The sequence below is a fragment of the Morone saxatilis genome, unplaced genomic scaffold, assembly GCF_004916995.1.
Source record: "Morone saxatilis isolate NCDOM2014 unplaced genomic scaffold, NCSU_SB_2.0 Contig5, whole genome shotgun sequence".
NCBI classification, from domain to species: domain Eukaryota; kingdom Metazoa; phylum Chordata; class Actinopteri; family Moronidae; genus Morone; species Morone saxatilis.
Window position 1 is genome coordinate 18,911,199 of NW_023340095.1, and position 26,204 is coordinate 18,937,402.

Here is a 26,204-nt window from a genome sequence, read left to right on the forward strand (position 1 = left end):
ACTGGGCATGGATATATATATGTGTGATCCCAGCCGTCTATTTCTTATTTGTCATGCTCCGGACTTCAACGTGACACCATCTAATCCAATTAAACACGATAACCCTGGACTCACGTATTATTCTCTTCTTTTTTTCTTCAAGTTGCTGACAAGCACTCTTGGTTCTGTGTGAAAGAGAGAGTCAAGAGCCCTCTCTTAATCCCGGGCACGACTAGGAGTGATTGAAAAGTGAAAGAACCCCCTCATTGGTCCTCGAGCTTGATGGTTTTTTCTTTGTCCGGTGCTCTGGCTCCTTGTTTAGTGCGGTCTGCATGCATAGCAGGCCATTATTTTAGGTCTTTACAGGGGGAATCGCGTCTGCACTGAGCTGGTGACAGTTATTAGTTTGTATGAGAGAAGACTTATTGGAACATAATAAATAATCGCAACTAATCTGTATTCATTAGTTTGTTAAATAGTTCAAACTTGTTGTAATCCAAACAGCCTGCTAATTGGGAATTAGGAAACAATTACACTATTTTTGCTCATTTAAAGTGCGCCTAATTAGTCGTTTGTTTAAATGGTTTAAGCAGATTAGGCCTCCGCCTGTTGAAAAAAAAAATGACAGATAAGGTTCAGTCCTCAGTTTTAATCACCCAACCCCCACCCCTCATTTTCACCCCCATTGTTTCTGATAGTAAATCACATTTCGAGTAAAAAACTTCGACTGCAATTCAACAAACAACAGAATAATCAAAGTTCTTCAAATGTGAGAAATTAAAATTACACCTGGCATGAAAAGCTTTTTTTCCCCTGTTCTTATTAAAACTGTCGCAAATTCGCAATTTTCAAGTGTTTCTGAAGAAAAAGGCGACGTGATTCCATTAAGCTCGAGTCGACATAACATATTGTAGGTGTTGCAAAATGACAGGTAATTGACATTAATCCGCTCTCTCTGAGACTCAGGGGGGATCTAAAGTAAATGGGGATACGGTTAATGAAGCACCACTTGCCCTTTGAATCTCGGTCACAGTGTGCAGCGGGGAAGTTTGGATAAACTTCATTCGTTTAACATACTTCCCAGCCATGCATCATAAAATATGAAGAGGAGATCTACAGCAAGTAAAGGTTTAAATGAGGAAAATTGAAAAACAAATGAAAAACTCTTGTTCCATGTAGTAAGAAACAAGCTCAGAGGAGGATTAGCACAATAATATCTAACTTTCTAAGTGATGACTCAGTTTATTGCTCTCGGTGCATGTGACATCTCAGGTTGTGGAATTGATGCTTGCCTAACTGGCCCTAATAATTCGCCATTACCAATAGCCCTTTCTGTTTCCCTGCAACCACGGGGTTGTTATTATGCTTATTATAATTCATATTTGGAGTCTTCCCTATAGGAGCTGTGACAGACAGATAGAGGCCAGGTGGGAGAGGTAGACTTTGAGCGTAAGGAGTCGCACCTCTCCTCTCCATGTGCACGCCGCTCCGTGCTACAGGGGCCTGCGTAATGAGGGCACCTATGGGGCCCTCCTGGATGGAGAGGTGTCCTAACCTCGCCACGGCCGGTCAGAATTGAGGCACCGACACCTGCGAGTCACCCCTCCTCCTCTAGGCTCCCCCCGGGCAGCGCCTGCCACAGCCTCCCCATCACCGAGAGTTCATACTCCGCGCACAACTTTTGACAACGATAATGATGTGCATGGTGATGCTGAAAATTTAAGGAGGGGCTGTAGTAGGGAAATAAGGACTCTCCGTGTCTGTGCAGGGGAGGGGCCCTTGCATTTCTCCTCAGGACCAATTCAGTTCTGATGGAAAAGCACCACTCTGCAGCCTCCCACTGAAGTGATGAATACATAATCTGCTGGCTGGTCCTCTCACAATTCAGAGGAAAACGGTTAAATTCAAATGTCTGCTATGAAATGTCAAAATGAACTTAAACAAGTAATGTTATTTAAAAGATTATTTCATGTAAACACTGGACATTCATAATTACCACACATTATGTGATAAATACAGCTCTCCTCAGAGTCACATCTTATGCTTTTAGTTTTTTGCCGAGCTATCAGTCATGTTAATAAAATATTGCCATCTCTCAAGGTTTAGTGTCACTAAGATGGATAAGCTTTGATAGTTTGTGAGATATACTGTCATTTACCATGGCAAGTGTCTGCGAAGGGCCAAAAGGTGCCCATCCCCAACGGAGCTGGCCTAATTATACAATTAGTCTTGTGATTGGGACAGTCCAGAGCTAAGTGTCCTGTGGGACAACCAGACACATTATGGCTGTCATCAGTATCTTCACAGCAAGTAAAAGAGCTCGGCCTAATAAGTGCTGCTCATGTCCTTAGATGAGGTGGAGGGTTTCTGTGATGTCTTTGATTCAACATGTTTCACATTACTCTCTCTGTGTCTTAAGCAGAATGTACCAAATGCTAGTTTGGGCCCAACATCCTTTCTGCAGTCCAAAGCAAGGTAAAGAATGGAAACGTGGATGGTGAGCTGTTTCCTGGACGCCGTTAATACCTATAGGTCATCTTGGTACGCAATCATTTATGTCTTAAGCCTCATCTGGGGCCTCAGAAGACCAACACCACATCTCTTTGAAGCCATCGGTCAGATGGAGACCCCCATATCTCAATCTCATTGCCTATCCAGCCATATATCCGTTCTGGCTTATCCCTGGTCAGTTGGAAACATCAAGACACCACATTTTCTTCTGCCCATCCATGAGCCATATCTGTCATTTCCAACCCCAAGTCTGTTAAAGGGAATGGGTGTGGGGCTTGTGATGTTTGGGATCCACGCAGACACCTCCGTGATGTCAGAGGGAGGTCCTGGCTCTGCATGGTTGAGGAGGCAGTGGTGCCTCCACACTGGATACTTTACTGCTATTGCACTGGCTTATCACATTGGATTAGAGCTCCTACAGTGAGACTGGAAGCTGAGGATGATTGGGAACCAACTTTACCAGTTTGCCCACAATGAACCTATAGTGGCTCAACTATGTGAAGGCTGTCAGATGCTCGCATGAGCAGGAACCAAACGCTTATCTGTTGTTGGCATGTATGGCTGTTTGTCTTTTTTTATTACCAAGACTGATTCTTGAGTTCAGTCTGCTCATGTTCCATCTCCCCTTACCCGAACACAACCCTCTTCTTTTTCTTGCCTCTCTTTTCCAAGGATGCCCCCACTCCCCTCTCCCCAGCTGCGATAGAATGATTTCCCCCTCTCTTAAACGCTGACCTTCTCTACAATAAAACCAGATGCATTCAGGGCCAGCCCTCTGATGTTGCAGGCGTGATAGTTCTGCACAAATCTGGCACTGATACCAATCTTTGCCCACAATGGAGAAAGTGATGGTAAGAAAGGAGAGGCAAAGGAATGGGGGTGGATTAAAATAGTGGACTGGCACTACGCTTTTGAAATCATTTTGATTAATCATAGATAGGTTTTTAAGATATGTTAAGTTGAAAAGGAAAGGGAGATACGTGGATTTAAATTTGATTAGTGGGGATCATGGTGGTGAAAGTAATCCCTTGAAATCACCAGAGGCCTCAATCTGGTATTTTATGTCCCAGGTCACTTTATAAGTATCAGCACATCTTCAATAACAACATGAGAGAGGTACAGAGATGTGTACTTATTTTGACACAATGCTGTGTTTTTGATGCTCGTATCATATTGATTTTTATTTCTCTCTGCTCACACACTTTAAAAAATAGTCCTTAACAACACAACATGCTTGAAAATAACTAGCGATTTAGAGCCATACAGGATGTTCTTCATGTGCCAGAGATGAAGCTGTTTCTTTTAGTCCAGTCTAAAGTACCTTGTAAGCAGTATCATCCCTGGGCACAAATCAAAATATCCTACACTAAAAAGTCCATCTGGTTCTCTTTGACAGTGTATATAGTCCACCATTTCCCTCCACCCTCATCTAGCCCTAGTTTCCAAGTACGCTGAAGCCTACATCCTGCATTTAGAGGCTTTTAGGAAAGCCCTGTCATTCAGTAAGAGACTACTGGGGCAGCATGCTCACGCTTATCTGCACTTTAGTTTCTACTTTCTGGCCGGTGGGCTATATAAGGGCCAGGTAGCAGGGCCTGGCTCATGCGGTTGTCCGTGGACGACCTTGCTCTCCTCACCTACTGCCTTGGAGTGGCTCCCAGTCCTGGGATGGGGCTTTTGGACCGGCACCAAGTCTCTACCCCCACAGATGTTACCGAGCCACCAGATATTATGTCAGTTTCTGAGTGATGTATCATGCTCTTCTGAATAGCAGTGCATGAGTGTAAAGTAGACAAGATAAACGTGACGACATAGGAAATCAGTTGAGTAAAGCTTTAGTTCCAGTGTTGTGATTATGGCTCTACTGGTGTTGCTCTGATCTGACATGTCATCAACTCATGAGAACATACTCTTTTTTGAGAATACATTTCAACCACATTTGAATAGTTATTTGAATGTGAGAAATATACTTTATATACTACTTTATATACTTCCAGTTGGTAAATTATGTTTTTCCTCAGTTTATTTATTCAATTAAAAATCATCATATTTTGAAATATAATTTCTTAGTGCCATTGCAAATGTGTGTACAGCCTTATAGCACCTGTCCCTGCAATCTTCCAAATGGTTTGTCTTTAATTAATTTCTCATCAGTGAGTTCTTGTCTGTTTTTTCTTTATTTATTTTTTTACATTTATTTTCTTTTTCGACTCCCCCATCCTTTTTTGTCCACATAGGCACATGTTTTTTAATATAATTTTGAGAAACATATTTAGGTTAAGCTTTGATTCTGATAAAACATTCTGATGCGGCTTCGTTATGAAATTGTAAAATAAAACAAGGGAAACTGTTTGAAGTTAGGTCTCTGGAACTGAAAGAAAAATTATAAGCCGCGGTGACTGCTGGCATTCTATTTTAGTGCCACTTAGCTTGAGATTGAAGGTGAGAAACAACACTGTCTAAATGTCAGAGCAAGAATAAAGCAAGTTCCTTCAACAGCACATCGAGGTTATGATTATGCTTAACAAGAACCTGCAAGATTGCTCTATAGAACAGGCTAAAACTGTGAAAAACACTTCTTTCTTTTTTTTCTCATTAAGAAAACAAAAATCATGATGTGCGCTCTGGGTAATTGATTTAATGAAGTTCCTATGAAACTAAAACCAAGTACAGGTCAGTTGAGTAACCCCCCGGCGTGCCCATTGTCAGATGTTTAACTCTCGCACTCCTTTGGGAAAGACATCGGGGCTAATAGGTGAAACCACAGCTGCTGAAGTTGGGCTGGAGAGGAGCGACATTCCCTCTGCAGACGTCCGACAGTCCGAGTGTAAAACGCTGAGTCCCCCTCCTCCTCCTCCTCCCTCCCCTCCTCCCAACGCTGTCCACCATCCATGAACCCAGGGGAGGAGAAAAGCAGTCCTTCCTCAAAAATAGCTGAGTTCTTGAGCCGCTCCTTATCAAGCTCGCTGCCGACACTGCCTTCCCTGCAGGCTGTATGTAAAACCTACTGACTGAATAAAAGCCTGAGTCTTGCGCCCTGCTTCCTACTCGAAGAAAGGACGACGCAAAACAGCCACACAAGCTCCGAAGGCAGTCTCGGAAACCTGGACTGCGTTTCTTCTGACTTCGATCATGAAACTTCAAAGCAGTAGCCAGGTGCGGAGCTTCTGGCGCCAGGAGGGGGGCGCGCGGGGCGTTTGGCACAAATCGCCCTTGGACTCAGCAAATATGTGTCCAGTACGTAACAGTGAGAGAGAGAGTGTTTGGTTAAAGAAAAATCCAGAGGAATGAATATCTGAACAACTGTCCGAGCAAACCCTCTCGCGCCACACAACAGGGTGGTGGCAAAGGCGCATACACATAGTGATGCACATACATGGCATACCATTTTGCTAGTTTACAATAATCCTGTGGCGGAAACTTACTACAACTTTGACAGGTGCACTAATTCAACAGCCCCCCCCTCCTTTTCTTTGGGGGGTTTACGCATGCTGTGTGTGGTGCTGTGTGCTGTTGTGTGTGGGTCGTGTGTGTGTGTGATGTGTGTTTGCTGCAGGTTGAGCGTAAAACGCGCAATAAAAATCTGCCGGAATTTCTTTATTACTCACATTACACCGGAGCATAAATAACGAATCGACGAACAGTTAGTCTTGTCTCTGGAAAAACGGCTGTAATTACGATGTAAGCCATCTCAACCATGGGCCACCACTCTAACCTTTACACACGAACATAGCGCTATACCAAATACCCGTCGTCTGCCTCTTATGTCTCCCAGCGTCATCATTTTGCTTCTACTCCTACACTCTGTTTCCTCTTCGTCTTAACACATGCACACTCTATAACTATTAATTAAGATATCCGTTTCCACCGTCTGTCATCCATTTGGACCCGAGAGCCAGGCGATTGTCATTTTAAAGTTTTGCACAACTGACGTAACTAAACACAGGAAGAGATCGCCGACTTACTTATGCTGTGAGTAAAAAGGATACTATCTCTGTATTGCGGAAATTCTGGGTGGGCGTGGCGCGTGGGTGGCGTCGGTGGAGGACGTCCCGGTTGCTTCTCACACCTGCTTTCTTGTTCATACATAAACAAAGCTATGCCTAAAATCAACCAATAAAAAATTCGACTTCATTATTTTCTTTTGCTTATTCATTCTACCCCCCCTACCCCAAACAAAAAAAAAAATACATCGCCACAACTTCTCTCGTCTTTGCCGTCAACGGTGGCCAGAAACGCCGCGCTGCGAGTTTCGGGCGCAGGTTGCTTTTGCGACTCAACCTGACTGTATCCTTGTCTGGTTTTTTTTTTTGTCTTTTTTTTTTACTGAGCCTCTTAACTTTTGTGACCAAAATGATCACTTCACAAGCCATTTTGGTGCGCATTGTGCCGACAGCATTCAGGAGATGGATAATGCTTGTAAAGTCTGACAAGACGGCGTTTGTTTTGGTTCTACGCTCGTCTGAGAAATTATCATTCAACCCCTTTAAAGGGCGCAATTGAGAAGCAGCGGCGTTTTCACTGCGACTTTCTGCTTTGTCCTCTCCAAAGTGGCGTCTGCATGTCTGACTCTGCCAGTTACTGATTTGCAGGCAGTATGTTAAGGTGGCCCATGTAAGTGATTTCCACGGGCATCCCACTAAAGGAGAACAAATCGCTGACAAAGGAGCGCCTTTCCCATTCAGCAGCGTCGTTAGGACAACCAAAAAGTATTTCTCAGATAATAAGTTCTACTTCAAAGCGTTTCTCACTGAAGGGTGACTGCTTCACTCCTTTTATTAAGTCTCACTCCTTTTAATGCCGAAGGAACTGTCTCTGGTTATTTTTCATCGTGTTTATTTTGTAACATTCATTGAGGGCTTGTTTCCAAAACGGGGACGCACAAGAGCAGGCGACTCTTCGGGCCCTCATCCCCATAAAAGTCTGCACAAAACGAGAGGAGGCCCACAAGTGCTTATTAATTGAAGGAAGCAGCAGATAAAGTGTTTTTTCAAAAACGCTTAGAGGAGGAGCTATACATTTGATAAAGCCTCTTTAATACAGCTAAACAAGCCTGCAGTTTTTGCCTAAAGCCTCCTAATGCTGCTGAAGTGGCTCTTTTTCCGGGCTGTAAAATTTGGTTAATATTCGAGATTGTTTGCACTCCAGTGCTGATTAAGTGTGCTTTTTATGGCCGCAGTCCCAACAATCCTCCAGGTTGACCTGAGTCAAGTGTCTTAATTGATGCAGCGTGCAGCTCAGAACCGTTTTCAATGTGTGTGTGTGTGTTTTAACAAGGTTTCCATCTGTTTAAATGTTTTTTTTTTTTTTGTAATCTTCTTAATGTGTCCAATTCTTACCAGGCAGATGTAACCAGGGTGTCTGCAGCTTGTGGGTCATCTACCTGCCAGCAGTTTCGTTTTGTGGCAACACACCTTTTTTTCTTTCTTTTTTTAGAGAGGGTGCATCCTGAGCTTTGATTATAGTTCATTTAGTAGCAGTTAGTGTTTTTCAACCAGACACATTCAAATGTGAGCGTCTCACTACCCTATTGCCATAGAAATCTTAACGCACCATGAAGAGTGTCAAAGCGGCCAGGCTTCCTCTCAGAAGCTGCAGCCTTTGAAGTGGTGCAGGACTCGCGTTGGTCAATTTTAATTCTATAGACTGGACAGGCAACTCTTTGAAAGTGAGATTGTGCGTTTTAATGGAGGAAATAAGAGGGGGAACTTGTTTTATACACTCTATACAAGGCCTTGCTTATTGTCAGATATCTTTTATCTTTTACTTTTCCCATGAATGATTCATGCTTCGGCTGCTTTGTGCTGTCGCGGCTTTCAGAGGTAGCGCCATCAGGGGGCTATAAGTTTTCCCATTAGCTCAGTGATTAGTTTATACCAGCCTCCTTGGCCCGTTAGGCCTATTTCTGAGATAACAGTGGATATTTTATAGAAATGTCAGCGTAGGAAGTGAACAGCTACTTCAGCTTTTTCATTTGAAGTGAGAATGACACTGATGGTTTGTTCCATTTCTCATTAAAAAAAAGGAAATTATTTGACCAGAAATATGCACAGCTTCCTAAAATACATTTTTACAAAAAATAGGACTCCAAAAATTACCATTAGTCCAGCTGAATTTATGTGTAGCCAGTCCAGTTCCACTGAGTCTCTAATTCCCCAAACTTTTATTAATCAAACTAACATAAATAATAATAATTTGACACTTGTTAATTATTTACTGTATATGTCCTGTTTTTTTTTATTAATTTTTAGCATGAAATTTATATTGTAAATTTAATTTTGAACATCAAGGGTCTGCACAATCATAACTGATTCATCTCTTTTTTTTATCCATCATGTGCAACTGCACCATGCACCTCAAAGAGAAAGACAGATCACTACAAAAGGCATGCGAGAAAGGGACTTTTCACATTACACAGCTTATTCAAGTAAATGTTTTCTTCTTTTACAGACCACAATTTAAAAAAAAAAAAAGTGAACAAAAAATTAACATTTAAAAAAACAAAAACAAAAACAAAAAAACATCAGCAGGGTACTATGCATCACCAAAACTGATATTATTATTCTTTGGTGTTCCTGTAATTCCAGTACAACATTGATACCAGCAAATAAATTACAATGTACAAAACAACATGTTTCTGTAATTAAAACTACACAACATTCACAAGCATCAGTACAATTACATATATACAAATCCTACAGGGTCAAAGCCTGTCAGTGTAGACATTTAGGGTCTCAAGGGACTTACTCGTACTCTTTAACGAGCATAACACTTGTGTATTTTGCATAAAATATAGTCTTAAATAGTTCTTAAATATTACAAAATTCCATCCAAACACATGTATTGTATAAATCTGAAAAGGTAAATGAGAACCCTTAAGACACTCAGATGTTTGCCTCCTCATTTATTTATTTTTTCCTTATTGATTTATCAAAGTTTGTACCACATCTTAAAGAAATCAATAAAAAAAAGCCTCATCTTCTATATTCTGTCCACTAACATTTGTTGCCATTCGCTGGGTTACAAGCAGTACCATTTGTTTTCCTTAAATGTCTGGAATATGACAGTGATTGATGGCAGGCAAGTTATTAAACTGCAAGGGGATGATGGGAGGTCACATGAAAAATGTCATTTCAGCACACCAGTTGAGTCTTAAGTCATGCAGTTAATTAAACCCTGCATATTGCTCTTGTAAAAAAAAAAGAAAAGAAAAAAAAAAGATTATTCATTTTGAAAAGTTCTATTCAGAAATGGGCTCACTTTAAAATGTTTGGTCCTTTTCAAAGAAGGAAGGGGAGGATGCTTTTACATTTTTAATTTCACTTCTAATATCACTGCCAAATGTTTTATTTTGACAGTTCGGATCTACATTTGAAGAGAGGTCAGGGGTCACCTCAGCCTCGCTAGTAGGCCTGCGTTGCATCCACGATGATAGTAACACTACAGCTGCAAAATAACTGATCAATATCCCAATAAGCGCGCGGGGGCCAGCATGGATTCTACAACACTTTAGCGGGGGTCAAGTGGGTGACGAGTTTAGACAGTCACGTGGTTTGTAAACAGGTTCATCAGAGCATTGTCCTCGGGTCTGAATTTCTGAAAGAGTCCTCGTCGTCCGAATCTGACGTTGGCACATCGCTGGAGGGGGTGTGGAGGTGGTTGGGTCCTCCGCTGCCCTGGCACACGTACCACTCGTTGAGGTTGGTGACCTGAGGGGAGAGGTTCGCGGAGCGGTTCCTGTGCGGCTCGGGGCCGGGCGAAAGGGGGTCTCCCAGAGGGTTTGTGGAGGAAATGTAGGTGACGTTGGTGGAGGTGGGCGGCGGGGACTTGCAGTGCACCTTCATGTGCTTGCGCAGGGAGCTCGGGTGGGTGTAGGATTTGTCACAGCCGCGCACTTTGCAGTAGTAAGGCTTGTCGCTGGTGTGGACGTGGGAGTGCTTAAGGCTCTTCCGGTCGCTGCTGTTGGCGAACTTTCTGTCGCAGCCGTCAAACTCGCACTTGAAGGGTTTCTCTCCTGGAATGGATGAGAGACAGATGCAGTCAATGTCACGTGCCATAATGTCATTGACTTTAAAAAAACAAAACACCCCCAGTAAAGAGATGAACAAGATGAACTGAAAATTAATTTCCCCCACATCTCCCATTACCCACTGCACCAGAGCTTCTCCCTCAGCATTCCACCTTAAATAAATACAACATGAGTGCATGAGTGTTCTCGTGAGCTGCTCTGTGAAGCTTATTCACTAAACATCTACTGTAGAGCCCACGACCTCCACACCCACTAGTGCAAAGCATTTTCATGTGTGAACACGTGTAACATGCCTTTAGGCCTTTCTGGTTACATGTATGTGTGTATGTTGGGTAGGGGGGGGAGAGGGGCACTCAAGAGACCACCAAGAGCCGTTTATGTACCGTGGTGGTTATAACTCATCACACACACACACTGTCACACTCTGATGGAAAACATGCATTTTATTTAATCATGGTCTGCATGCATGTAAAACTGCAGTGTGCGGTTTCAAAATGATAAACAACGAGAAGAAGGTAACTCTCTGGTGACTTATATTTTTGGTACATGACTTATTTATTTCCCTTAGGATTTTACATCATTCAGTAAGGTGTAAAGGGCTGTTGGTGTTGGTGGCGAAAGGCCAGAATGAAGCTTTCTCTTCAGCCAAAAACACAGAGTCTCTGTAACAACAATTAAAAAACATCTCTCAGAAAGAGCACTCGTGATTTAAACGATTTGGAAAAGTGCTCCTGCACACGAGGCTCACTGTCTTAAACTTTAAACACAATGCATTTCACCACGAAGCATGTTGTTTTCGTCGGACAGTACACCCGGATACATTTGTGTGCAGACAGCAGCACAGAGCCTATAGCCTACAACAGCAAACCAATGCTTAAAACCTAATGCATCTGGAGACTGGTACGCTGCAGTTAACCATGTGCATAGCCTCAATATATAAACTGAGCTTTTGCGTAAACGTCCTACGCCTGAGGATAATTACATTTACGCGTGTTCCAGCGCTGTCCTGCACGTACGTAAGCACGTTTTACAAATGATATGCCCTAATCCACTCACGCCTACTGCAGACGTCTCGGCGAATAAAAAGTTTATTTTTACGAAAATGAAATGGAACACGTTTAGTCACTGCGAGAACGCGTCTCTGAATAAAACTTTGGTCTTTGCTCGCCAGTGTGCGCAATTTAAGCGGCGTGCGTTGGCACCGTCCATCCGTTCAGGATGAGCAGCGACACACGGCCAATATTTTTAGTTCACATTGCCTGTATGCAAGTTTTACACAATGAGACGTACTGACCTGTGTGAGTCCTCTTGTGAATCTTTAAATTCTCCGATCGGGCGAACACTTTTCCACAGCCCGGGAACGGACACGGGAAGGGTTTTTCTCCCGTGTGAACTCGGATGTGATTTATCAGTTTGTACTTCGCTTTGAAAGCCTTTCCTTCCCGTGGACATTCCTCCCAAAAACAGACGTGGCTGCTCTGCTCCGGTCCCCCGACGTGCTCCACCGTGACGTGGTTGACCAGTTCGTGCATGGTGCTGTAAGTTTTCGAGCAGGGCTTCTTCTGGTTCTGCTCCTGGTCAATCCACTTGCAGATTAGCTCTTGCTTTATGGGCTGCCGCATGTATCTTAAAAACGCCCCCGCCGCTCCGTGCGGAGCAGAAGCGATGTTCACATTGAGGTTCATGGAGTTGTAGCTGTGGAGAGAAGAGGGTCCATAGTGCTCTGGCCTGTGCCCGAAGTGCTCTGGCCTGCCGTAGATGTCCCCCGGTATACCCAGGCGCATCTGCCCATTGAGGGCATGGTGGTGGGCACCTGGGGACGCCTGGTCGTGAAGTCCAGTGAAAAGTGAATGGGCCCCACTTTCCGTGTGCCCATAAGCACCTGTTGGGGAGATGAACATGCCATGGTGATGAGGGGAGGAGGCGGAACTATGCTGGTCGCCAAGTGCATGCATAGCAGAGGCTGAGAGTTCTCTCCTGAGGATGAAGTCCCTGCTGCTTGAGTAGCCTGAGTGGGGGTGAGCCACGGGGAAACCAACTGTGGTCTGAGCAGAAGTGAAAGATGCCGCGGTCTGGGCTTCGGGATGGCTCTGAATGTGCTGAGATGGGCTAAGTTTGAGAGCATTTGTCTGTGCCATGTGCTCTGGTCCAAATGGAGTGAGTGCCACTCCGGGGTCGTTGCCCAGCTCCCCAGGGTGGAGGTGGGCATGGTGGGAGAGAGGGTGATGCCCCCCTAGCCCCGGGAAGCCTGTCATATTCTGATGAGGAAGGGGTTGAGTCGCTGCCAAATCCGCTAATCTTATCGCCGGATTCCTCTTGCTTAAAGGGGGTTCCATAACTACACTGACAAGTCCATCCGCACTCACCGCAATTGTTTTTCACCACACCACGCTCTCTAAAACATTAGGAAAATATGTATATAAGGGGTCTATAAGTTCTTTTGTCCGGCTTCTAACTCTGCTTGCTCCTTTTCCCACTCTGTCCTCAAGCGATTGGCAGAACATACAACAGTTGGAGGACACAGTGGGGAATACAGTTTAGAAATGGCACTGCGGGTATTGGACGGATTTCGGTGACTGGCAGTTAGGAGAACGAAGCGATTGGCTGTCGTTCAGCGCAGGGGCTCAGCAGGGTTCCGCCCCCTCACTCTCTTTATCGCTGTTGACTCCAAAAAGTTGTACTCACAAAGTTACCAGCAGATCTGTTTGTGTGGCTTTCTGTTTACTGGTGCTGGCGCATGTGGATGACCGAAATGTCAGTTTGTGTGATAAATGCAGCCCAGTGTATATCTCTGGTTTGGTTTGTCCAAGTGGCTTACCATTGATTTGATGTCGCCAATGAAAAAAAAGACCAAAAAAAACCAAAAAAGAAGCACAAAAAAAGCCCGCTGCTGGTGGACGGATGTATGTGAGTAGTGTAAAAGATGTGACCAATGCATAGATGTGTAAAGAAGACCACAGTGGTGTCGCAAAGTTTATCTGTTTGGGTTTTGCACGTTATTTTGTTATTAAGAAGCATTACAACATGCTTTCTTAGGAAAATATAAAAATGAAAAGTGCGCACCTGTGCAAAGCCATTGTGTTGTAAAATTAAACTATTTTACTGAAAAATAAAATACAGGAAAAAAGTAATTAAATAAAATAAATAAATCATATAAAACAAAATAAACTCAAAGAGAAATAGCTTTGCGTGTGGTCTGCTAGGTTTATTTTTAAGTCTTGTTCCTCAGTAATAAATAAATATAATTGATTTTCTTTTATATAAATAATACTACTGCTGCACTTGAATTTAAAAAAGCTTTAAATGGAGTTTTGGCTAGTGGAGGCTGTCGTGCCAATCTTAATATAATGCTGAAGTTAGGAAAATCAATAAAAATGTCTTATTTACTCAGACATTTCTCATAATGCCTCAATAAAAAATTCCCATTAAAATATATTTTCTCTTGGCTTAAATGTATTACACGTTATCATTTTATTTCAGTCAATGTCCTGACCTATAAAAGGTGCCATGTATCCTTTTTGTCAGCTTACCATCTTTTATAATAATGTGTTGTCCTGGTTGTAACTGAGGCTGACAGACACTTTTAAACTGCGTTCAAGTTCACTGTGACAGATCTGTCATTGATATGTCTTAATTCGGACACCTTTCCAATCGATTTCTGATAGTTGGCCTACAAATCATCTACTTGGGTGTTATAACCTGAACAGGAACTCGCCTCAGAAATGTCAAACTTAAAACATATGAATTAAGAGTACATTTCTCCACTCATGAACATGGTTTATAATTGGTTTCCATCGTGTTGGAGAGGAAAGGGTTTACATGTTATGGGCCTGTTGCACGTTGCTGCTTTGTTTAAAGTGATTCATGAACTTGATAATCAGCACCTGAAACAAAGGCTTTGACGAGAGCTTTCGTGTCCAAAATTCCTATATAACGTGTTGAAGTCTTATAAAATATAAAAAGTAAATAAATATGTAGGAATTAATAGTTAGACATGGTGGCTCATTGCTCTCTGGTGTTGAGATTATTACTGCCTGTTTATTGTCTATTAACAGCTGCTCATTTTTCCATTTTATCAGCACAGTGTCATATTTGTATTTTTATCCGAATTTAAAAAAAAACTTACTAAAACACTTCAACCATGACCACATGTGTGTGCCGCTGTCTCGGGGATTTTTTTATTTTTTTTTGAATAAATAAAATATGCTCAGCTCCAATGAGAGCTACTGGAAACCCATAAAACCCAGAGGAGCAGTGGGAGCATTGTTTATGATTTGTTTAGGGGCCCCTGTTTCGTGCAACACCACATTAAATGGGACCTAATGCACACAAAATGAACAGGAATTATCATTTGGATGGTAAAACAGTAACTCACTGGGTCACCATCCTTGTTGCTTAAGCGTGACAATTTGTGAATGACATGCTTTTTTTTTTTACATATACACATTCTTAATCCCAGTGTAGCACGTTGCTGTCGAGTTTTCCCACATTTATCATATTTTGACATGTCAAATGAGTGGAAATTAATGTATACAACGCACATTTTTCAATTACCTAAATTGCTGAGGGGAAACTCGAGTTTGAACTTTCTTGAAGGAATGGGTTAAATTTTATTGACTTATTGCTTCCAAATTACCCAAAGCTGTCGATGCCTCAGACGGACCTCTCTCTCTCTCTCTCTCTCTCCTCTCTCTCTGCTCCTATCTCTCTCTCTACCTCCTTTCCGTCTCTCTCTTCTCCTCTCTTCTAAAACAAAGGAACGCTTTGTCATAAACAGGGTTATTTTACCAAAAGGAGTCAAGAGGGCAACATATGTGGTCTTAACGGGTCACAGGTCAAACATCCATGAAACACAAGGTCACGGAAGCCACACTAGTAACCTTCCAGTGTGTCAACATATTGATATTGTCAGATAACAGAGAGGAGAAATACGCCTTTGGCCCCCATTATAATGCACAGGCAGAGCGCCCTTATGTGATCAAGACTCTGACTTCATCCATAAGCTTGTAAAAGCTGTTACTTTATGTCAGCTCTGACTTCAGATCACATTCTGGGTAATATTTCATGTGATTTATATTTTAAATGCGTAAGCCAAGTCTCAATGTGCATTACTGATCCTAAAACCTGTTGAAATACTGGTCTTTGGGGGATTTTCAATAGGCTACCCCCTTTCTTCTCCAAGCAGAAGGGAAAACCCGCAGCCATGTGCCTCTTTACCCGATGGATTTTTTTTCTTTTTTAATTTTCTTTCTCTTTTCCCCCCTATCTGGGGAAGGTTTTGTGGTTTTCCAGAGAAATAAAGAACTTCTTATAGGGGTCGGCAGACGTGACTTTGAACTTGGATCAGCTCCTGCGTTTCCTGTGGTGCGGGCTGAAATAGACTTGGAAGAATGGCACACACAACGCTCAGCCTGTCCCACTCTGCGCTAAGAGACAGAACAATTTCAAAAAAAGTTTTTAAACGTTTCACTCGCCTTGTTCAACATTATTTGTCGCTTAGGGAGCACCGGAGAGCAGTGGCAGACAGGGAGAGGTGTTGGAGCACTTGGGTGATTTGGTGAAAATGTAAGTAGGCTAAACTTCCTTTGACTTGTATGTGAATGAGCAGCTGTGGTGTATGGCCTGTATATCCACCCATTTGCACGCAGATTCAGTGCATGCTTGTAATGGGAAGTTGCCAGTAAATGAAGCAAATCTTTGGTTTTTCTAAAAAAAAAAAAAAAAAAGACTTCCATCTGTCAGTTTTATGTGTTTGTGCCTGTATGTGAACCAAAAAGTCAATTTCCTGAAGAACATTCTGGTGAACAGAGTGTAAAACCGTGTCTGTATGCAGCAGCCTTTTGTTTTCTTGTGGCCATCTTTTTGGGGGGCTAAAACCAAACATGACATGCTAACAGGGAGCTCCACAACATCTTAATTCAATATCAAGTGAAAAACATCCGACTTTTATTGCTTACACTTTATTTTTGTGAGTTCAGGAGTGGCTCGACCTCATAGGTCACTAATGGTTACCGCGGATCTAAGCGCAGTTCACCACCATAACATGTAACTTAATTGCTGTGGTGAATGTGAGAACCACCGAGGAGGCAGAACCAGCAACATATGGAACCATTAAAAAGAACCAACAACAAGCACTGGCGGTTGCCAGTGTGAGCACTGGAGCACCACTAAAGGCCCAGTTGTGGTTCTACAACCAGTGAAAAACCACTGGACTCCATATGGAGCCACACATGCTTTTTCAGCTGTGAAGAATTAGGTAGCGAGACTTTCTCAGATTTGAATGATTCTATGCTTTAACGTTACTCGATTATTATTACTATTAGCATATATCAGAATTTAATATACATGTATGTGATCTGTTTAAAATACAACAATTTATCATAATTTGGTCTGATACATTTAAAAAAAAAAAAAAAAAAGTGGTGTGGGGGGGGGGGGGGGCCAGCACATTGAGTCCATTTTAAAATGTTTTGCATTAGTACATCAATACCTGGTTGGCATGGTTTTTTTAATCATTTTTTTTTTTTTACCAGAGGGACTTGATGCACGCTCAGTATTTTAGTAGACTTGGGAGTCAATAAAATAATTGAATATTCAAGCAATGTGTTGTGCTTTATAGAAGTAAAGATGGCTGAAAAGAATGTCTCTCTCGCACTTATACTGGCAATGCGTACTGAACATTTTGCGCTGTTGGTGTCATTTTCGATATCAGGGTGGTTAATTGTTTGCCATATATTTTATAGCACGGCTATAGCTCTGTGTGGGTTGTTATGGCACCGTGCTCACTTTGGACTTCCCACATGTAAAATACACTGAGCTGTGGCATTATATTTAGATTTAGTAAATAACAAATCCCCTAACGACCACTGATTAACATTTCCCCCTCTATCTAAATATTATATCAATCTCCAATCTTGTCTATTTCTCATCAAATGCCACATTTTTAATTTTTAATTCACCCTCCAACTCGGCACCTATACGGAAGATAAACAACACAAATATGTTCTCTCCTCTCTCTTGTCGTGATCCTTTTGGCTTGTATACCCCCCAAATCTTCTCCTAAAAGTGGGCGGTAATTATTAGTGGAAAATGGCGTTGCACTATTAAGTCGCCAAATCGCTACCTGCTATTGGAGGGGCACCTGGGATTGATGAGGCGCGGTGGCCAATGAGACAGCGAGGAACGAATGAACGGGCTCCAGTTAAAGGGGGCGGAAGAAGAGGTAGGGCCAGTCCACGGAGAAACAGGGACCCTCCGCGATAAACACAGGCGAGCCAGAGAAATAAATACATACCCACTCGGAACAGCGTTTTTTGAGATGCTCCAACTACCCTCGCCCTGTGTATGCAGAGGACACCTAGTAAGATAATTATTTAATTCTTCGAGTGCATTTGAACGCAGCCAACTGTCGCAGTCGAGAGAAGAGGACACGAGGAAACTCTCCACTTCGTTGCATTTGGATTTTTTTGAGGCACAACTTAACTAGAAGTAAATCCAGTGTTCGATAAGCCGAGTTTATTTTTGGTTTTTTTTTCCTCATGAGCGGAGCAGCGTTTTGAATCACGCCTGATATGGTGTTTCCAAGGTTGGAAGTTGAATCGTTGCGCGCCAGCATCAACATTTGATTCTTTTTTTTTCCTTTAACTTATTCGCTGTATCCTTGAGCCCTGCGCTGATTTAAACACAACCAATTTTTTGCCTACTGAAATAATGCTACTGGATGCTGGTCACCAGTTCCCCGGGCTGGGAGTGGGGTCGTTTGCCAGGCATCACTCAGCGAGCGAGATGCAGGAGAGAGACTTGAGTTTGGCACAAAATAGCTTTGTAGACTCCGCACACATGGGTGCGTTTAAGCTGAACCATGATCTCTCTCCGGGACAGAGCTCTGCGTTCAGCACACAGGCGCCGGGCTACCCCGCTGCGGCACTGGGGGCTCACGCTGCCCATGTCACGTCGTATGCGAGCTCTCCTTTCAACTCCACCAGGGACTTTCTCTTTCGTAGTCGTGGCTTCGGAGAATCCTCTCCGGCGAGCGGCCAACATACTATTTTTGGCCCCACGGCGGGATCCCTTCATCACTCCCACACAGACACTCAAGGCCACATTCTGTTCCCCGGGATCCACGAGCAGCACGGGTCCCACGGATCCACGAATGTCCTGAACGGCCAAATGAGGCTCGGACTACCCGGAGAAGTTTTCGGACGCTCCGACCAGTACCACCAGGTTTCCAGCCCGAGGACCGACCCGTATTCGGCGGCGCAACTCCACAACCAGTACGGCTCCATGAATATGAACATGGGGATGAACATGGCAGCCCACCACCACCCCGGTGCCTTTTTCCGCTACATGAGGCAGCAGTGCATCAAGCAGGAACTCATCTGCAAGTGGATCGACCCCGAGCAGCTCAGCAACCCAAAGAAGTGTTGCAACAAAACTTTTAGCACCATGCACGAGTTGGTCACGCACGTCTCGGTGGAGCATGTCGGGGGACCGGAGCAGACCAACCACGTCTGTTTCTGGGAGGATTGCGCCCGGGAGAGCAAGCCGTTCAAGGCGAAATACAAACTGGTGAACCACATTCGGGTGCACACCGGGGAGAAGCCTTTTCCATGCCCCTTCCCCGGCTGTGGAAAGGTCTTCGCACGGTCGGAAAACTTGAAGATACACAAGAGAACGCATACAGGTAATTATCGCAACACTGTGAAGTATTTATTTTCCCTAAATGATTTTTATTTTAATAACTAAGATTGGTGTCATTGTTGTTGCTGAGCGTGCGGGTGCCTTTATTTCGCGCCCTGCCAAACGCAAATTCAGATCTAATTATCAGGGGCTATTTTGGGCTGCTAAAGTAGATAGTATTCGTTGAAACAGTCAAAGTAGATTTAGGACTACATCCAGGAGAGAGAGAGAGAGAGAGAGAGAGGACAGGAGTTTAGCGGAATCGTTTCTTCGCTACACCCGGACACATTTCAACAATTCTTCTGGTGTAAAAGATTTCCTAAACGTGAAGTAAACAATTTAACCGGGCCCGTCGGTGTTTTATTATTCGGGATAAACTTTAAAAAAAAATAAATGTGTCAAAGTGGACAGTTGGAGGCGCGTCGCGGGCACCGTAGAGTAACCAGGCTGGTAGTGAATCATATCAGTGGGTTTTAATGCAGCTTGTTCTGAATGCTGCGCTTTTATTCCTCACACTATTCCCCTCCATCATATACATCTCCACTCACTTTGGCCTTGGAGAAATTAATTGTACTAAATTCCTGATCAAGCTGTAATTCCTGCGTGTTTAGGAGTGTGTTGTGGTTTAGGCTCAGCCGAGCAGAGCAGCACTGCTACTGTTTATGCGTGAGGAATGCCTTTTGTTTTCTCGTGCGTCCCTTTGATAGGAGCTTAAGGTGCTAGACAGGGCCATTACCAGCCTTTCACATTTGGACTTATTTTCTTGGGAAATACATTATGGTGCCGTGCCATGAAATTGCTCAGGTGCTAATTAGATTTTTATTGTCTCCCAGCAAATGGCACGGCTTCTGTGGGCCTACTGAGGACGGCCTTGTCCCCCTCTTCCCACCCCCCTCCAAATCACTATGCGCATTATTTAGGCTAAATAAGATGTAGCGACCCCCCTGTCTAAAATAAGCCTTAAACTCAATTGGGATCAGGATACGGGCTGTTTTTTAAACACTGCTGTGAGTTTTAGGGAGCACATGCACAGCACCATGCGCTCAACTTTTTTACATTTGTATTTTACGCATCCATTGAGCTGCACAGCCCGAGGCATCTCTGAGTAAGAAATATATATCTGACTGTGTTTCTTCTTGTTTTTTTTTCCTTCAGGAGAGAAGCCGTTCCAGTGTGAGTTTGAGGGCTGCGACAGAAGGTTTGCAAACAGCAGCGACCGAAAGAAACACATGCACGTTCACACGTCGGACAAGCCTTATCTCTGCAAAATGTGTGACAAGTCCTACACACATCCCAGCTCTCTACGAAAACACATGAAGGTAAATACGGCTTGTCAGAAAATGTGTGCGTGTAAGGCCTCTGTAACATGATTATAACACCGATTGTGTTTTCACCATGTGTGCACCATTCATTCCCATCTAAATTCAAAGGCTTAATGCTGCATATGTTGAAGTGTAAATACTTAACCTGCCTCTCTGTTTTTCCCCAGGTCCACGAATCCTCCCCACCAGCATCAGACTCATCACCAGCAGCCAGCTCTGGTTATGAATCCTCCACACCTCCAGGCCTGGTGTCTCCCACCACCGAGACCCAAAGCAACACCACCCTGTCCCCAGCCTCAGCTGTGCACAACACCACCAGCCACAGTGGCCTATCCTCCAATTTCAGTGAATGGTATGTTTAGGACTAAGCTGAAATGAAGCAACACACACTCATTTCACAGCACTGGACCATCCAGCAGGAGATTGGGACACGTGCACACAAGAGGCACACAAGCATTTGTTTATTTTTGATTTTATTATTTTTGATTCACCAGGGAAGATGACGATTACCAACAGAGGAAATATGTATAATAGTCGAGGTGTATTTCATATTGTAAATAATTACTAAAAGCCCACTTTCCCATTGGTTGTGATAGTTTGTCAGTCTTTGGTGTATAGATGTTCCTTCAATGGTAGCTATTTCTCTAACTGGACTTTTAGTGCACATATTACGATAAAATTGTACTATAATGTTGAATATTGTGATCCTAAGGCAAATTGATTGTACTATACTAAACATCTATAAACTGGAAAGAGTGCCAAAGTTAACATTTAACTCAAACAGACCACAATATTATGCTTGTGAATGTATATTTTAGTTTGCTGGGCTTAACTTGTGATGTTTTGTGCTTTGCAAGTTTGAATTGTGAAATACTATCTGGAAGATTGTGAGGAAAAATAAACGTTGTGCCGTTCGATTTTATGTAACTACACCCTTCCTTTTGTAAATATCAACTGCCATATTTATCCATTTGTAATTAAATTATGGTATTTACTTGCTACAGATGAAACAGTATTTATAAAGAATGTTTCTTTACTATAAATATGTACAATTATGAGCTAAACATGGGCAGTTGTTTCGTTATGTGTTTTTGTTCAAAGTTTTAAGAGGTGTTTTCTTCCTTATTGTGATAAGAATTTTACTGCATACAAATATAATAAAAGGTGTTGCAAGTGCTAAATATTTCCTTTGCTTTTGTTGCTTTCTGTTTGTTGGTGTTGCTGGTGCAGTTTAGAGAGCTAGGTCTTGTTTGGGAGGCACTTTGTCTGTTTTGGAATTAATCACGCATTCTGAGGAGGAAGTTTATCACGTCTCAGACTTTATAACTTTATCAACTCTTGATAAATTCTTCATGCTCTTGTCTTTAGGCTAAAGAACATTATGGTGTTTGCTTGCTTTACAGGCCCTCTAGACAGTGTGGCTGCTGTGGTGTTAAAATAAACAGGAGGTTTAGGGGGTTTTAGGTGAGCTGTGTACATGGTCAGAATTTTCAAACTAATTAGTTAAAAATCTCCTGTATTGAGATTTAACATTTTGATTTTAAATAAGAAGGCAAACTAAGCATTTTCATTTTGCACACTCACTGCATGTGTGTGTGTGTGTGTGTGTGTGTGTGTGAGTGCAATTCTGCTTATTTAGGAAACACAGTAAATTGTTGCTCCTCCATATATCATATCGTGTCACTTTATATTTCCCCAGTTTATTAAAAACAACAAGAAGAAAAAAAAAAAACAGCCGGTAAAAGCACCCCCTCCCCCCACACTGGACACCTCAGTGCACAGCACAGGAGTTGCTGAACTTGAACTTGACTCGGCTTAGAGTCTCTGAGAGCTCCTTTCTTCGTGCTCCAGTTGTAACCTGTTATGGGAGATGGCCATATGTCTCTGGACCTCTGCTATTAATTTAGGTGGTTTTAAGAACGCTCCGGGCGTGTTAGTTTTAATTTGAAGGTTTTGTGGTGCTGTGAGTGAAGATAATGACACAGATCTGAGGCTCTCCGAAGAATAAATATCGCAGTCCGAGTGAGCATAAATTAAAGCTATAGATGAATTAAATAGGCTAGGGAAAAACAACATAAGTGTTTGTCAGCTGGCTGTTTGTTGTTCTGCTATGGACGCGGGCCTCTGCTAACTGCGCATGCCTCTGTGTGAATAAGTTGCTGTCATTATTGTTATATTAGTCGTGCTTCATCAGGAAGAAAACACGTAGTGGGACTTGTTAGTGATGGATATCCGCTGCAGGCCGACTCTCCGATGTAGCAGCAAGTGGCACTCTGTCTTATGGAGCTGCTGGACTGCAGGCAGCGTTGTCTCCTGTTATACAAGCTGCTCACACTACTTGGCTGACAGGATGATGTGGTAAATGAAAAAGGTTGGTAGGATCTCCAGGGAGGCGATGCTGATTACAACCAGGCAATGATATCAACTAAAACTAATTAGAACCTACTAAAAACGATGTGTTTTTTTTAATCCTTAAAAAGCTTTCAGAAGTTTCTGTTCTGTTCCCGTGATAGAGCTCACATATTTCTGTTAGCCAATCAAAAGATGGCAAAGTCTTTTTGTGGCAAAAGAAAAAAAGGGCGTAAACGGAGGCTGCTTGTTGTTGGTTTATCTCTGTCCTAGAGGCCGGTGAGCAAAATATTGCTCTATATGCAGCTTATTTAGTACTTGAAATCACCGCCTAATGGCCCTTTCAGTGGCTGGCCCGGTGACCTCTCCGTCGGAGGAAGGTATGACCTGTGGGGAGTGGGAAAGGTCAGCTCCACACAGTGCGTCGATGCCGGTTCCTCTTCGGCTCCAGCTGAGCTGATATTGATCCGCGGAGAAGGAAGCGCTTTTTTCCCTTCCTCTTCTCACAGCTCCTTGTACATTGTTGTCTGTACTGTAAGGATACTGAACCTGTGAGAGCACACGCATCCAACCTGCCTCACTGGGCCTGTAGCTTATAGGTGATGTTTTTCAGGAATCACACTTTGGACTCTGGCCAAAGTTCAGGAGGAAATCTTTGAGGTCGTGTAATAAGTCCACTGAGCAATCCGAACAGTTCTGCATTGAGCGCCGGCTGCAGGGAGGAGAGGGCAGCCTGCGTGCAACCTGCTCCTCCACACATTTTCATTTGCAAATTATAATACGAATTGGAAGGCCATTTGAGGGCCATGTGATAGTCATTGGACATTAAACTGGTAGCTATGGAGTTAAAGCCAGATCTTTGTCTCTCTTTATGTGACATCACATCCTTTATGGCCGCTTGATTCAATGAGAGAAAATCAACAGCAGGTTTTTACCTGGAGTCATGATGTGGGCTACTTCAGAGAAAAGAATCCATTAATAATTTATAGCAGGACATAGTGAGAAAATACACTATACAATATGAGTAAATGAGAATGACGGATGTTTATTTACTTTAAGCCCATGAGATGAGATATTGTACAACTTTATTTACCACTATGTCTGGAACGGTGTGTGTGTGTGTGTGTGTATGTGTGCGAGAAGGGTGGGACTGTCATAGGCCGTATTTGGGGGCATATTTTTGATCAACACCAGCTGACAAGGGCCAGCATGTCGATATTTGGAGCAACATTGTTTAAACTAAGCTTCCCCACAGTGTGGTTTGCAGTTCACTATATGAGCTAATATCGTCTCTGTGTTAATTGGGGTGAGGTTGAAGTTGGAGTAAGAGGGCAAAGCAAGGAGCGCTTCTGACTGTTAGGCCTCCAGGGAATGAAATCAAGTCAGTGCGCTCAGGGGTTGCGCACAAGCATGCGCGCGTGTGTTTGCGAGTCCAATGCTGCACTTGTTGGTGTGCAACCACAGCAACATATCGTGTCAGACCTGTCAGTCATTTCAGGTGAATGTATCCGCTGTATTGACTTCTATTGGCATCAGTGCGTTTTTGGACACACATTTGAGGGTGTTTTTCTAATAATGGATTATTAATCCTCTCTCTCTCTCTCTTCTCTCTCTCTCTCTCTCTCTCTCTCTCTCTCACACACACACTCTCTCTCTCTCTCTCTCTCTCTCTCACACACACACACAAAGTACATTAATTGTGCACGGTTAACTGTTTGTTACTACTTATGTGCAATTTATTGTGATAAATTGTGTGTTTTTGTATAAATATCCCATATTTCAACGTTTAAATTTGGAAAAATAAAACTACAGCACCAGCAGGTCCACATTACCCCCCGCAGCAGAGATTAGTTCTCCCAGTCATTCAAAATTCATCATACATGGCAGTGTTGTTGTTTTTTTCATAATGTGTTTGTTAAAGGCAACCATTTTGTTTGTTTTATGTTTTTATTTAATGAAGCCTGGCAGAGTTAGACATATTACACATTTACTCGACAGCCACATCAAGTCCAATAAAAATTGGCTTGACTTGCTTTAAGTTATGAAGTGTCACAACGCACATTATGGAGCTCTAATTTAAGGACTAAATAAGGATTACTGGGCTTTTAAATGACAAACCGTTGTAATCTTCAGAAGAGGGTGATGAAAAATGGAAATTAATTGTAGGCTCTAGGTATAATTACACAATGCAAGAATTATTACAACGCAAGTAAATAAATAAATAAACATAAATAAACACACACCCATGTGCATCATAACAACCCTGCGCTGTGATTAGTATTATGCCTACTTCCTTTTTAAAGCAAAAGTTTGTGGGCCAAATAAATTCTTTGCCAACAACAACACATTTACAAAAAATAAAATAAAAAAAATCATCTGGAATAAATTATAAAATGAAAATTTCTTCTCTAAACTTGTGCCTGTTTATCCCGCCTGCACTCTGGTCGTATTTAAATGTTTGGAATTACATGTCGATATGTTTCCTGTTTTAAACGACGTTAAATGGACTTTCTGTTTACAGGCCTTTCTCTCTGCGAATAGCTGCGTCACTGTGCACTCTGTCAGCACACACATTTTAATCATGGAGTTTTAAAAAAATACATCTGCCCTGGTTGCACACCTCAGATTCGTACATTTTAAACCAAATTCGTTTCTCACTGTGATACTTCCCAAATGGGCCTCCTCGGTAGAAATAACAGAGACACTATGAAGAGTTTGTCGGCAGCCATGTTTTGAAAGAAAACTTTTTAAACAAACGCCATATCCTCTAATTGAATTTGAACTGCTCCAATGAAATGAGTGTGTCCGTCCGCCGGCCTGTGTTATTTATAGCCACACATAAGAGTCCCCTCAAACAACGGGCCTGCTGGCCCCCAAAAAACGTTTTCATTTTAATATGGTTAATACATTTGACAAAATATTTCACAAAACAATAAATACAAATAAAAAAATAAAATCTTCCAGGTATGATGCAGCTTATTTTCCTTATTTGGACCATAAACCTCAAAGAAAACGTTGATTTTTATGGCCTGCTATGAATTTAGAAGACTGAGAAATGTTTTAATGTACTGATTGTGTCAGCTGTTTATTTGGACATGTATGCATGCTTTAAAGGATGCCGTTTGTGAAAGGGCCTTCCCTCTCAGTTAACAAAAGGTCAGTTCAGCATGTCAGAAGTGAAATAGACAGGCCCACATAAATAAAATATCTTAACTTTGGGGTAGTGTTATAATGACAGTGTTGTCATTCTTGTATTCATACTTTGTGTTCTTAAAAAAAAAGGAATATTTCTTTCTTTCTTTGAATGAATCTCTCTCCGTCTGTCTGTCTGTCTG

At 42.6% G+C, this 26,204-nt stretch overlaps 2 protein-coding genes across 2 annotated transcripts; one reads left to right on the forward strand and one right to left on the reverse strand.

Annotated features, from left to right (window-relative positions):
• Positions 1 to 9,947: 9,947 nt before the first annotated feature.
• Positions 9,948 to 12,988, reverse strand: zic5 (zic family member 5 (odd-paired homolog, Drosophila)). The gene is made up of 2 exons (XM_035676690.1): positions 11,814 to 12,988; positions 9,948 to 10,504 (listed from the first exon to the last, which is right to left on the reverse strand). Exons 1-2 carry the CDS (start codon positions 12,853 to 12,855, stop codon positions 10,059 to 10,061), a joined length of 1,488 nt encoding a protein of 495 aa, XP_035532583.1. The 5' UTR covers positions 12,856 to 12,988; the 3' UTR covers positions 9,948 to 10,058.
• Positions 12,989 to 17,755: 4,767 nt separating this feature from the next.
• On the forward strand, positions 17,756 to 21,691 carry zic2a (zic family member 2 (odd-paired homolog, Drosophila), a). Its single transcript, XM_035676078.1, has 3 exons — positions 17,756 to 19,202; positions 20,354 to 20,517; positions 20,688 to 21,691. The coding sequence occupies exons 1-3, from the start codon at positions 18,230 to 18,232 to the stop codon at positions 20,880 to 20,882; spliced, it is 1,332 nt and encodes a 443-aa protein (XP_035531971.1). The 5' UTR covers positions 17,756 to 18,229; the 3' UTR covers positions 20,883 to 21,691.
• Positions 21,692 to 26,204: the final 4,513 nt, after the last annotated feature.

What these genes read in the sequence shown, in the direction of transcription:
- zic2a (XM_035676078.1), top strand. Translation starts at nt 18,230, where the DNA reads ATGCTACTGGATGCTGGTCACCAGTTCCCCGGGCTGGGAGTGGGGTCG. An exon ending in ACACAAGAGAACGCATACAG is followed by an intron (nt 19,203 to 20,353) that starts GTAATTATCGCA and finishes TTTTTCCTTCAG; the next exon opens with GAGAGAAGCCGTTCCAGTGT. An exon ending in CTCTACGAAAACACATGAAG is followed by an intron (nt 20,518 to 20,687) that starts GTAAATACGGCT and finishes GTTTTTCCCCAG; the next exon opens with GTCCACGAATCCTCCCCACC.
- zic5 (XM_035676690.1), bottom strand. Translation starts at nt 12,855, where the DNA reads ATGGAACCCCCTTTAAGCAAGAGGAATCCGGCGATAAGATTAGCGGAT. An exon ending in TCACAAGAGGACTCACACAG is followed by an intron (nt 10,505 to 11,813) that starts GTCAGTACGTCT and finishes CATCCATTCCAG; the next exon opens with GAGAGAAACCCTTCAAGTGC.